Genomic DNA, 13,754 nt, shown 5'->3' on the forward strand with positions numbered 1-13,754 from the left:
CATTCTTGCTTTTGTAGTACTGCATCTGCATGCCACTCAGGTTAAGCTTTTATTTAAGGATTTATTAATGTCCATGATCCATCTGATCTCTGCCTTTTCCCCCATTTGAAATTCTCCTTGTCCTCTTCCCCAATTCTGTCGTTTACGTACAGAGTAAACTCACATTAATTAATTTCCACCATCCAATCGCATATATAATATTTTCTTTTTCTTTTCTTTTCTGCAACCAAACCAATTTGTTTTCCATTGATTCTAAAGGCAAACCATGCAGTACTGTTATATATACTGGACCATAAGCTCTCTCTCTCTCTGGGTCAATGACCCAATGGATATAGATAAGATAGGTATGCCTTTGAGTAGGGTACAACAATTGTCTTTTTCAATTTTTTCTGAATACATACAACAACATGTCAAACATGCCAGCCATATGGTGCTGCATGACTTACAATCGTCATTTAATTAGGAGGGTTTCCATGCTAGTTAAATTATTTTCAGGTGGACCTGAGCCAGTGGATTATGGATGGTCATGGACTTAAGTGCATAGTTAATTGGTAGGAATGCTACTTTTTCCTTTATGACATTACTTTTGCCATTCACCACAAACTCTTTCTCCTTTTATCACCTAATTCAAGTGATCACAAATACAATCATGTTCCTTGGACTTTTTTTTTTTTAACACCCAGCCACAGCCACAGCCACAGCAAAAAGTCATTTACCCAGAGTTTGGCTTTTAAATGGTCATGCTACAAAACCATGTTCTTATTCCCTAATATATTTGGTTACTTTTACAAAACCATGTTCTTATTCCCTACAAAACCATGTTCTTGTTCCCTAATTTACCCAAATTTTTTGTTACTTGCACTGCTAATTATATAATCTAAATCTAAATTATCAAAACGAAAAAGAGAAAACCAAAGATGTTATTTTTAATTGTAGTAAAGTAGAAAAAAGTGATATTTCAAAAAGGTGTACAAGAACAAATAAACTAATAGAAAATGCTATTCCAAAGGAGCCCATCATTTTTGTTGTGGCCATGACTATGCTATCTCATTCTCTTGCCTTTTGACTTATTTCTCCGCACTTATTTTCCTTTCTATGTCACAAAAGTTAGAAAATGATATTGAAAATCATTATTATTATTTTGCAAGTGGGCAAACAACTCAGCATATGTTGAGGTCCATACCATAACGATTGACATTTGGATGAAAATGACTAACTTGGTATTTTGCTGTTTGAACGTTTTACGGTTATGATTGTCTTTCTAAATTTGGTCAAAAAAGTGAGAGATTGAATCCATTTTTTGCGTTATGCTATTCCTAATATTGTACTTACTTCACTACAACTTGTAACCTAGTTCTTACATGTCCAGTCTCATTGGCTAATTCTCAGTCAATATTCTTGTAATTAGAGTGAAGAAGTGCCATACTTCTTGATGAATTAGTCCACTGGCTTAGTCATGGTAGATCAAGGAGCTAGTCAAAACATCATAAAGAACTCGGTGCTTTAGACAAACCTATATAGCTAGTTGTGGAATTCAAAATGGGACAATATATAATTAGTAGGGCATAAATCTCTCATATTTCAATAATGGGATATCAAATCTTTGATGATAAGGGATATGGTGAACTTCCACTCCACGTGTTTGTATTTGATACTGTCTGCCATTTTCTATTTTTCTTACATTGAGAAGGAAACCATTGTACCAACAAGCTAAAAAGGGTTCATATTTTTCACAAAACAACTTATTGTGGTTTACCATATACATCCACTAAATTTGTGCAACCACTAATCCTTTCCGTGATGGGACATTTTGAAGTTTTGGTAATAAGTCTTTTCTAGATGTTGGACTTCACAACATTGATTTTGGTTCTTTGAACTTTTGAAGTATATACTGGCTCATAATAAATTTTCTTCTGAATTCTTGCTAGATTAGATGGGTATTTTGATACTATAATTAATTTTGAGTTGTTAGCTAGACACGTATTTGTACGTTATCAACCTCTACAAGTGGTTCTTCGCTCCACCTCTAGTCATGTTCCTCTATGTCAGAAATCGAACTCAACCTCCTCCAAATTAAAATGTACCAACCCATGGTCTCTCATGAGTACGACAATAGAACCCCCATTAAGAGCTTGTGGATCGATGTGAATATTGTTTTGGGTTTATTTAATATATGCGCTGCTATATTTTCGCCACTCCAAAAAAAATGCTCCAACTGCACAAATGTTTTTGTGAAATTGTTGCGAATATTTGTTCAAAAATTTTATGACGTTATAATAAACCATAATTTTTGTCACAATTGTCTATGTAGTAAATTATGTGAGCAATAGAAAAAAAATTGTGAATTTATTTGAAAGTGATATACAGCAAATCATAACATGCCACGTAGAATAATTGTGACAAAACCTGTAACTTTTTATTTTTATTTATATTTATTTTTTATATTTATATTTAGTACTAGAATTACTCATACTTGTTGCGCCTCTAACTTTATTGAGTCTATTCTATGTTGTTAATCTCATATAAAAGTAATTTATACTAATATTTGTCCTTCAAATACTTTAATTTTGAATCCTCATATCTAAACCAAACATTTGGGTAATATTTAGTGTGGGATAGACTGAGTTGGATGAGACTGATGACAGAGTTGGATGCTGCAAGTGCAACCATTCGACCGGTCAACTGGCCCCCTTTTGTGTTTTGTCTCTTTCCTTTCTACTTATTTTTCATCTATTTATAATTTGATGTATTTTCTTTTTTCTTTTTGATGTAATTATTACCTTACTTCTTGTTTGTTAGGACCTTTTGGCTTTTGGACACTTTGGACATAGATCAAAATAACTTTTTTTATTTGTACAAAAAAGAAATCCCATATTGATGGAGAGAATCGAATATGCTTCATAAATAATGGCATTTATTTACACAGATAATTCAAAGTACTGTTTTTTCAAACTATTCTTTCAAATAGTACTCGAGCAATATGGAAGTTGATAGTCTCATGATCACAGTAGGCTGCATAATATAAACTGTTGGCTACTGTGAGAAACGTTTGCTTGATATCAGAATCAATATCATTTGAGGAGTTCTGCAGTACCAATTGCACAAGTCCTTGCATGTCCGATTCTATTTCTGGGGTAGTGATGTTGTCAGAACATGAAGTGTTGCTGCCCTTGACATTGTATACCTGGTAGATATAGAATTGTACTATCAGAAAGGTGAAATACGTTTATAACAATGCAATGGAAGTTGTATTGTACAATCGGTTTCTTCATGGGGTCTACCACAAACATAAATTAAAAAGCTGTATTGTTTTTTCATAAACATGCAATACCAAACATGTAAAATTAATGTTATAAAAACTTTACCATAATCAATTTGTAAATAAACATTGAATGAAACTATTGATGATATGCTAAAATTCGATCTATTCCTTTTACAATAAATGGATATATGGGATACTATTATAAAAAGCACATCATCAAAATGATCAAATATTCCAAAGTATACAGTCCAAGGTGTGAGTGATTGTTGTCTCACTCTCAGATCACTAACCTTGTGCTTTTGGTAAGAACAAAGTTGACAATATATTTTGTTAATGAGGTCAGATAGTGGTTTATATTGAGGATGAGACATTAGTTCCTCCGAAAACAAACGGCCAGCTGTGAGATTTATGATATGTACCAATAGCTCTGCCTCTCCTTGCTGCCTATCACCTTCAATATGCCACTTCAGGATCCACTTTTCCCACTTTTTTTAATCACAAAAAAACAAAAACCACCATATATATAAGATTTATCATATTCACCAATCTAAACGGACGCTAAGTTTAATAATAATTAAATTGAATATATGTTAAAATAGATGTGGTCTTGTCAATGTGAATGGGACAAATTAATCATCACAGGCCATCAATAATGTATATAATTATATATAAGAGTGTATAGGTCATCAAATTACTCACTGCTAGATGTAAATGGCGGCTAATATCTTGACCATGTGTCACAAGTGCCTCCAATGAGAGATGGTTTATGGTATCAAGTAAGGTCTCGATAAGTCCTTGACATGTCTTGTTTGTATTCGATCCCCTGCAACAAAAAATAACATGAATATCTTCCAATGATTTTAAAGTGGAATTTATCTTGAAGAATCCAAGACACCTTTATGGATTCAAATATGTGAGAATTTAAAGCTTGAGATCTAATGATCGTCTATGTTTGGTTTAGTAAGAAATTTTATATGTATTTCGAGAATATGAGAATTTCATGTTATATACATGCAAGATAGTCTTGAAATTTTATTTTATTTTATTTTATTTTATTTTTTTTTATTTTTAATTTCACTTGAAAGTTAATGCACGCTGATTATATATGCAAAATGTTTACTTTGATGATAAGGAACGTAAGAAGATTTTCAGAAATATAAGATTCGTGGAATAATTTTTTTCCCAAAATACCCTCTATACAAGATTAACTTAAAATATTTCATTTTTATCACAATAAACATATATAAATCATTTGCATGCTCATTAAATAAATAGTGTATTTAGATACCGCTTATTTTATTGAAACTGAAAACTTATTGCTGAAAGTACGATAAAAGTCAGTTGAAATAGTATAGTGGGACCCACGAATAGTACCAAAAAGTGCAGTAAGGCTCATGAATAATAGCAAAAATAAGATGAATAGTAAAATAATTTTAATTTTCCATCCCAATTCAAACGCACAAAATGTTTGATGAGATATAGCATTCCAATCTGGTTGGTTCTTTTGGTGTGGTTGGTTCCCTTTCTCTCCCCAAAATATATATATATATATATATATATATATAGAGAGAGAGAGAGAGAGAGAGAGAGAGAGAGAGAGAGAGAGAGAGAGAGATCTATTAACCCTAGGAAAAAAAAAGGTTCTAAACCTGTTAGATACCCACTAATCAAGGGGCTCCCATATTTCTACAGAAAGGAAATTTTATGGAAATCTTACTACTTGTAGGCATGTACATTTCACATTCATCATAGGGAATACTTAAAAATATTCTAAAAATGATTGAAAATCTTAAAAGATGAACCAAATTTAAAGTCACATAAAGATATGCACACACTAAGAAATGCATTTTGAACCTTTTAATTATTGTGCATGTTTTCTTTTTTACTTTATATTTATTTTTTAAATTTAAACCTTCATAGACACACTCACCCTCTTTTTTCTTCAATCTCATCGTACGAGGCACAACATATGTGCAATAAATTGGTCACGTACCCGGTCGGATTATTTCTACTATTGGTGGATTTGAATTCTTAGAACTCTCATTTTGGGGGCAGCTTTAGCACTGAGCCAGCTAATTACTTTGTTGCTTGTGTAACCCAAGTGACTATATATAAACTTTTCTTACATAAAGAACAACGAACTATGATGATACCATTAAGGACATGGATAAGTGTAATGATGTTCATAAAGACAATGCTTATATAACGTACAACAAACTAAAGAGAATGATAAAGACCTAGCTAGCTACCATAATCGAGAAATTAAAATCATAAATAATGTATTAGAAAAAAAAAAAAGAAGCAAAAGAATTAATCTGAGCAATATATGAAAGACCATTTAGATTTTATGTCGTCCATAATAGTCTCGTGATCATGGAAAAAAACAAAGAAAACAACAAATTAAGCAGCTGATTGTATTACTTATTTTATTATAAAGCTATTGAGTCTTTCAAAATTTATATTTACCTTCTGTTTATGCAGTCTCGTGTATTACTGTAGTTTCTGAATTCTTGTAGGAAGTCTCTTCTCATTTCCTTTTCATCAAAATAATATGTGATTGCTTCAACCAAGGCTGTGGTTTTAGTCCATGCAAGTCTTTCTATGGACCTTTTTGGCTCGAAAATACTGGATGAGGCTAGAAAATAAGCAAAGAGAAGGGTTCTTCTGCTTAATCCAAACTCTCCAAGATTGCATTCTGAGTACCACCTGTGAATCATGACAAAGACCACTTTAGATTATTCAATACCATATTATTATAATAATAATAATAATGATTAGGTCAAATGGGAAATTTATGTTACTTACTGTTGAATACCGTCCCATTCCATCCTATGCAAGGCTTGGCAATTGTTGTAGTCTAGTTTTGCTACCTCCAGATAGGTTTCATTGTTGACTTTCGACATCCTAAGTTAAAATTAGCAATGATTAGAATTAGAATTAAAATTTAATTAAATACAATGTCTTTGTACACATTTTTCTTTTCCATAAAATCTTGTGTCTTGTTATATATGAGACCTGCGATTTAAATTTCAATTCAGATTTTTGAATACATGACAGGATACAATATTATATTTTATGAAAATTTTGTTAAATTATTTGTGTTTGTAGTATTACTCAATTAAACAATGAATTAATTATCTCTTATTGAAAGGTGACCATCCTACGTGCACCCTAACATGTAGACAAACATAAAGACAATTAAGAACTATAATTTAATTTGCCAATTAGCCGTACATGTGGTTTCCTCGTTGTCTAGATGTGGGCATTATTGATTTAAGTAATATTATATTACACTTCTTTAACATAGTATAATTATACATTACGTATCATTAAAAGGAGAGTCTATAATAAATATATTCCGTCTTGTTATTTTGCTATTAAAAAATTGTAAGGTTGATTGTGACTAGTGACTTTGGTAAAGGAGAATATATAATAAATATATTCAATTTTGTCGTTTTGCTATTAAAAATTGTAAGTTTAACAGTGATTAGTGATTAGTAATTTCGATACTATTGATCGTGATATTTGCTTGTAAAAAGTATCAAACGGGGTGTTTATTTGATAAATTTTTATTATATAAGCAATTATGAAGGAAATTCGTATCATTGACCATGTCTAATTTTACAAACCTTTGCTCTAGAACATTAAGGCAGGCCTAGAGTTAAAAATAAAATGTTGAAAAAGAATGGAGAACAAAGATGGAAATAACCTGTAAAGGGTCTTGCCAATCCAAACATCATCTTCACCACCATACTGCTCTATGTAGAATCTCGTCTCTACACGAGGTAAGCTTGCATACCATGGAAGTTGTAGTGCGTAACCCACCTGTTATTGTTATAATTATTAGCCTATTTCAACTTTTAACTTTAAAAGCCATAATTTTATTTCTAATTCATAAAAAATTTAAAAGGCGTCAATTTTATTTTTTAATATAATAAAGTGGTATTTTACGTGGATTATTTTACTCCATGCACATGAGACACTCCATAAATCTCATAGAATAAAAAAATAGTTGATTGAAGAGATTTATACATTACAAACAAAATGTTGTCACGATATATTAAGAAAAAAAAAAAATTGACTTGGAATAGACCATTAAAAGGACAATTATTATCTTTTAAATTTTTTAGGATGAAACTGTAAATTTATGAATTTGGGGACAAAAAATAAACTAGACCAAATTTTGGGGGGCAACCAATATATTAGAGCTTACTATTTCTACTACTATAATAATAATGAGCTCCTATTGGGTTTTCAACTGTTTTTTTGATTGTTTTAACTCTTGGCTCCTTGTGGAGCAACCATGTTGTTGTCTCTAGCGGCCTTTTGGTCATTGAGGAGCCATGTAGCCCTTTTGTTAATTAACCAAAATATATACCATACCTCACCAGGTAAGTCTTTCGTTATGATCCATTTGTCAAAGAGCTCATTACCAACTTGTTTTTCTCTTAAGAAGTTTGATGAGAATTTCTTTGCATCCTCAAGGACCTTCTCTCCTGGAAAGAGCACTTGTGAAGCTCTGTACAGGTTATACATTCCTGTCACAGCCTGTGTTGACTGCCCGGCAAAGCAAAAGAACTCACCACCTTTCTCAAAATGCTTAAACACATCTGCCAAACCCAAACCCAAACCCAAACCCAAAATAAATATGGATTTTCCAAATGTGTGCCCTATGTGCCCTAAGAGCACACAATAATTAATCACTTTTGAAAATATTTTCTCGAAAATTGAAAAAGTACTAACAGCTTTTTTAATTCTTGAGAAAATGTTTCCAAAAATGAATGACTTAAAGTGTGTCCTAAAGGAACACATTAACCGGACCCAATAAATATATAGTATACTATATGAATAATAATAATAATAATAATAAAATCTTTTTTTTTTTTTTTTGAGCAAGAGACGATACTAATAATAATAAAATCTTAATAAGAGAGATTGTGTGTCTCAAACTTACCCGCTGATACCTCATGACCATACAATCTTAGTAACCTGAATCCCATGGCAGTGTCATCAATATCACGAACCTCAGAATTTCTTGCCCAACAAATTCCTTTGTCATTCCAATATCTGAAAATTTAAATACACATTAATTAAGAGATTTTTTATTTTTTTATTATTTTTTATTTTTAAGTTATATTACCTAAGTTAATTTTACTATAGCTTTGGGTCATATTATGTATACCTGGAAACATAATTAATACATTCCTTCATCTCTGGCTGAAAATATCTTGAAATTCCTAGGCGTTGCAACCGATCCACAGTCCAAAGATGTTCAAACAAGTCTACCGGATACACGTTTGGTACTAAAAGCAAAATGAAGTTAGCAAAATCAGAAATGAAAACAAGCATGCAGTACTGCACACTTTTAAAAAGTGAAAGTAACAATTTGTTTTGTTTTGTTCTTTTTTGGGTAATGGTATAGATAAAAAGGCATGTACTTTATAATTAATTTACCTCCCCCATTGAACCTGTGGATCGCTTTGTTTAAATATCTGAGGCAATTTTCATCTTTAGTTTGCATGAGTGCAAAGGCAGTGGATGATGGAGAGAACAAGAATGACCCATCTTGGGACTGCAGTTTAAGAAGCTTTTCCCAGTCCAATCCTTGCATCCCCTCCAAGCTATGGAGTAGTGTTGTGGGCACTTTGTGCATAATGTCCCTTGGTATCCTATCCAACACACACACACACACACACTATAATCATTACACACAATGTAAAACATAATAACAAATGGACCTAGAAAATTTGAAAAGATTTTATAAGATAAGGTATATCTTTCTCACCTATAATCTTTTCTATAATTGTGGAAAGTAGCAAACATAATCATGGCTGAAGTTACCTTGAGAGCTTTATATTTCTCTTGGCATATATCTCTTGCAAGACAGGTAAATCAGGAGGTACTACTTCAATGTTTAAATTTCTAGCTATGTCCAGAAGTGAAGGGAAAGCAACTTCAAAGCCTATTGGCATGTGCTCAGCATTCTCATACTCTAGCTTGCATATGTTTTCTTTTAAGAATGTAATTCCTATAACAATGACAAAAATAATAAAGATTTGTCCAGCCTAAAGCACATTCAATTAAGCATTAAAAAAAAGAGGACAATCTGAACTATAGTTTTAAATTTTAATACCTTTTTGGTACTTTTCAGGATGACTATTCCATGACTTTAGTGCAATAACACAAGCTAAGGTGTTGATTATTCGATCATAAGCAAAAAAAATTTCACTATCACCCCAAGAACCATCGTGAAGCTGATTGTTGGCAATCCACTTAAGACTGGATGGGAATTGAGGAAGCCCACTTCCATGAATATCTTCAACTAGAGCAACCCATGCCGTGTCATAAGCTGAAATGCTTATTTCTCCATCTCCCATGGAGTCCAACATTGATTTGATGGAATTGACACGTTCCTTTATGTTATTTGGTGTAGAAACCTTTAATTAGATAAAGTAAAATCACATTAAAAACCATAATTTCAAATGCCCTTATGGAACATAATAACAATACTTAAAAAGGGCGCAGGGGTGTATATATATATATATATATATATATTAAAGTTCGGAATTTTTATTTTCAAAGCACCTTAAGAGCTTTATTCTCCGTCTTTACGTCATCCTCCACAATTTCATGCCACTTTACGACTGAGATGCCATTTTGAAAAATATTTATGTATTCTGCGTATATAATCAATAATTATTGATTTATATTGTTAGAATAGTGAGTGTAATTCTATCATTATATTCAAAGTATAAAACTGTACAAGAAGCTACTTTTATATAAACAAACATATAATTGTTGTACAAGTATAATACAAAATATCATGCCGATGGACAAACAAAACTATTGATGGGCCTAGCTAGAGCCCAGTGGACTTGTACACTGTACACTAATATGCATGAACATATGCATTTTGGATATACATAATAAGTTAATAACTATATATATATGTTTTTGTATCTTATATATGTTTGCATGCGGGTCTCTAAAATGTTTAATAATTATATTTTGTATAATTGCATTTACCTTGAGTTCGAGGTTTGGATATAGCACTGCATCCCAAGCGGAAATCAAAGTTAACTCGTTTGTCTTTAACCCCGAATGACCAGACACCTACAAAATAGGATAGCGATGCAATCAATCAAGTCCTTAGTTTCCTTATTTTAATAGCTAAAATTAGTAAAATATACTTAAAAATTGCAAATATTTTAACAACAAAATAGCATGTAGCATAAAAGGAAAAAAAAAAAAATGTAGCCCCTCTTGGTAGTGATATATACGATGTTGCCACTAAGAACCAATTTGGTAAATTTCTCTAAAAAAGAATCGAAAAAGTTGATCCCCACCATTCTTGGGGAGGAGGGGGAGAGAAAATTTCAAGAACAAAAGGAACAAAGCAATAATTTAAAGAGAAATATATATATGAATCTTTATTCTTTATACCCAAGTACAAAACTGATGAATATAATGAACTAGAACAAGCTACAGAACCCAGTTTCCTCGTATTCTATGTTTATGCAATGAAATCAAATGATGAAACTAAAGCTGCTGTATCTCTCTCATTACCAGTTTGACTGTAAATGCGTTTTGTCTTTCAAAAACCGAAATCATAATAAAAAACAGAACTTTTGTATCCACACACTCTTTTGGCACCGTTTAACTCGATCTGCTGCCAACTAATAAAACAAAACTCAAACCTTTAAAGATCCATTCAATATCTTTCTCAGTTATAGAGAAAGATTAGATCAGAATCTCTTAAAAAAAAAACGGAACAGGGTAATCATCAATTTACCATAAATAACAAATCAATACTCTAGAAACCAACTTTGTCAATAAGGTTAGTATTCCTTGCCTTATATATATATATATACACACCATACGTATTCAAATGTTTGATATATATATGATCAATTTGAGAAAACAAATATATATATATACACACACACATAGATATAGATAAATATAATCAGAATATATATGATGATGATGATGAAAAGGTAAAGAAGTAGTACTTACTCTTGAAGGACAAGAAAGGTAGTGGCAGAATGCTTGGAAGTGTAGGGGAAAGAGGGAGAAAATTTGACTGAGAGGACATGGTGTTTTTGTTTTTCTGTGGAGAGGAAGTTAGTGAAACGGGAAGCATTTAAAAGAATTGGAGGGGGAAGCAAACGGACAGAATCGACTTCCAAAGAGATTCCCGCTAATAGGTGCATGGGATCAAAACATCCAAAAGTATCGAATTGAGGGCAGTCCTGTCCTTTTCTTTTCTCTTCTCTCTCTCTCTCTCTCTCTCTCTCTCTCTCTCATTTTTTTTAAAGGTACAATTTTTATTTTTTACCCTTCAATGTGTTATATATACCACTTTTAATTCCTAAATTTTGAAAAATGATATGATGTAATGCCCTAATTGATGGGTATATGTAACACCTCTCTTTTACTCAACACCATGTTATCGTCCTAGTTATTAGTTGTAGATTCCTTTCTTATTTCTTACATTCAAGAAGTTCAAATTTGATCCCATAGTGTTGTTTGACATGATTAATTTTACCAACTTATTTTATTATTCAGCTTATTTTTGCTACTATTTATGAGTCCCACTGCACTTTTTGGTACTATTCATGGATCTCACTGTACTATTTCAGCTAACTTTTACATTTATTTACAGTACTTTCAGTAAAAAGTTTTCAGTATCAGCAAAATAAGCGAATCCCAAACAGACACATACGAAAACAATTTGTTCACTCCAACAAGTTTTCTATATATAACTAAGTGCTAACACAATGTTAGGCATCCATTTTTAGGGATTCTTTTTTTTTTTTTTTTTTTTATAGTCAAGTGGCTTTTTTAAGTAACAAATTCAAGACAAGAAGTGGTCTTTCAATGAAGTGGTAATTAGAATGATCAAAATTCAACATACTCTATATTTAGAGATTACATTTTGTAAAGATATGGTGTAAAACTCATGTTTTACCCCTCCAATCCCAATATGTCTTATCATTTTATCACATATTTAAGAATAAACACATCTACAATCAATCAATTCTAATATCCATATATAAATCTAATAAAATTAGGAGTTTATTGAGATGTTATTAGGTGTGGTAGGATGTATTGAATTTTAAGTAAAATACTGATGTGACAATCTCTTATTGGATGGTGTAAAATATGAGTTTTACACTCCATCCTTACCAAATTTGGACTCCTATATTTAAGGGACTAAAATTGAGTCAACATTATAAATAGAGAGACTAAATTATTCCATTTTGAACTTTCAATTACCAAATCCAAACTTCTTGAATTTGAAGCATATAATTTACCTCCTCCTTCCCATTTTCTATTTTTATATTTATCTAAGCCCTTAAAAGGGTTTGAAGGGTTTTGTTAATGATTAAGTTATCGTGGCCATTGCCGGATTGAAACTTGCAGTGATATCTTCCAATCGTGTTATTATACTTATAATCTAAACCATTAATAACGATTCGATTAGATGATAATTTATTTATATGGTTGTTTAATTGTAACATAGAAATGACATAATATTGTAATGGTTTTTTTAGTGTGTATATATATATATATATAAGTGAAACATAAGATTGTAAGTTGTGGTCATGGTAATCTTCATATCCTTTGTCATTTGCAATGTACAAAACATATTAGATATAATAAATTTAAGGCAAGAAGTGGTCTTCCTAGAGTGAAATGGTTCCTCGATAGGTTGAGATTTTATTATTTATTTTTTAAAGAGAAAAGACACATATGAGTTGAGAGACTTGAGTGGATGAAAACAGGATTTTATTTTTCTTAAGAAAGGATAAGGATCTCATTTTAACTGAAAAGAGATCTGATCAGCGGTCCAATCATCCGGTTCCATATTATTCAGTATTTTATTATATTGTATCCTGCTTACATTTTGTTGTTGTTTAAGTGAAACAGATAGAACTATATCCACTTGAAAATTACATGGAAGCTTAAGAAAAACAAAATAAGTGTCTGGGAGAAACCCCATCTTATAGGGGGATAGCCACATGCCATCCATGCATGGCTATAGCACATGCATGTTTGGCACCAGTCATTGCAAATTACAGATGACACCAACTACACCAAAATAAGTTCAGTGTACAAATCAAAATTTAATTGAGCGGTTGGGCATGGTTTTTAATTCATTATTAGCCCTTTACTTGCCACGACTTTCACTACCACCACAACCACCATCTATTCTTCATTTAACATACATATATATCACCAATCTACAAGTTAATTAAAGTTGTTGCAATAATAACTTCATGAGAAGTGTTACATCCATAACATTTTTACAATATTTGCACAACAAATTATGGGTGGTTAGTTGTTATTGGTTCAAATTTGAATTTAGTACTGAGATTACTTTTTTAACTTAACAATAACAACCAGTAACAACCTGCCACTTAGGATTTGTTGTAAAAATGTTGTGGATATATCATTTTTCTAATTTCATAATGGTAAATTATTGCAT

General features: G+C 31.5%; 1 protein-coding gene across 1 annotated transcript; it reads right to left on the reverse strand.

The window, feature by feature from the left end:
- Window positions 1-2,878: 2,878 nt before the first annotated feature.
- Window positions 2,879-11,372, reverse strand: LOC115969891 ((-)-kolavenyl diphosphate synthase TPS28, chloroplastic). The gene is made up of 15 exons (XM_031089525.1): window positions 11,279-11,372; window positions 10,289-10,375; window positions 9,848-9,939; window positions 9,396-9,699; window positions 9,104-9,290; window positions 8,717-8,931; window positions 8,445-8,565; window positions 8,217-8,329; window positions 7,646-7,872; window positions 6,972-7,087; window positions 6,068-6,166; window positions 5,729-5,968; window positions 3,962-4,085; window positions 3,553-3,747; window positions 2,879-3,184 (listed from the first exon to the last, which is right to left on the reverse strand). The coding sequence occupies exons 1-15, from the start codon at window positions 11,355-11,357 to the stop codon at window positions 2,948-2,950; spliced, it is 2,436 nt and encodes an 811-aa protein (XP_030945385.1). The 5' UTR covers window positions 11,358-11,372; the 3' UTR covers window positions 2,879-2,947.
- Window positions 11,373-13,754: the final 2,382 nt, after the last annotated feature.

The sequence above is a fragment of the Quercus lobata genome, chromosome 12 (assembly GCF_001633185.2).
Source record: "Quercus lobata isolate SW786 chromosome 12, ValleyOak3.0 Primary Assembly, whole genome shotgun sequence".
NCBI classification, from domain to species: Eukaryota; Viridiplantae; Streptophyta; class Magnoliopsida; order Fagales; family Fagaceae; genus Quercus; species Quercus lobata.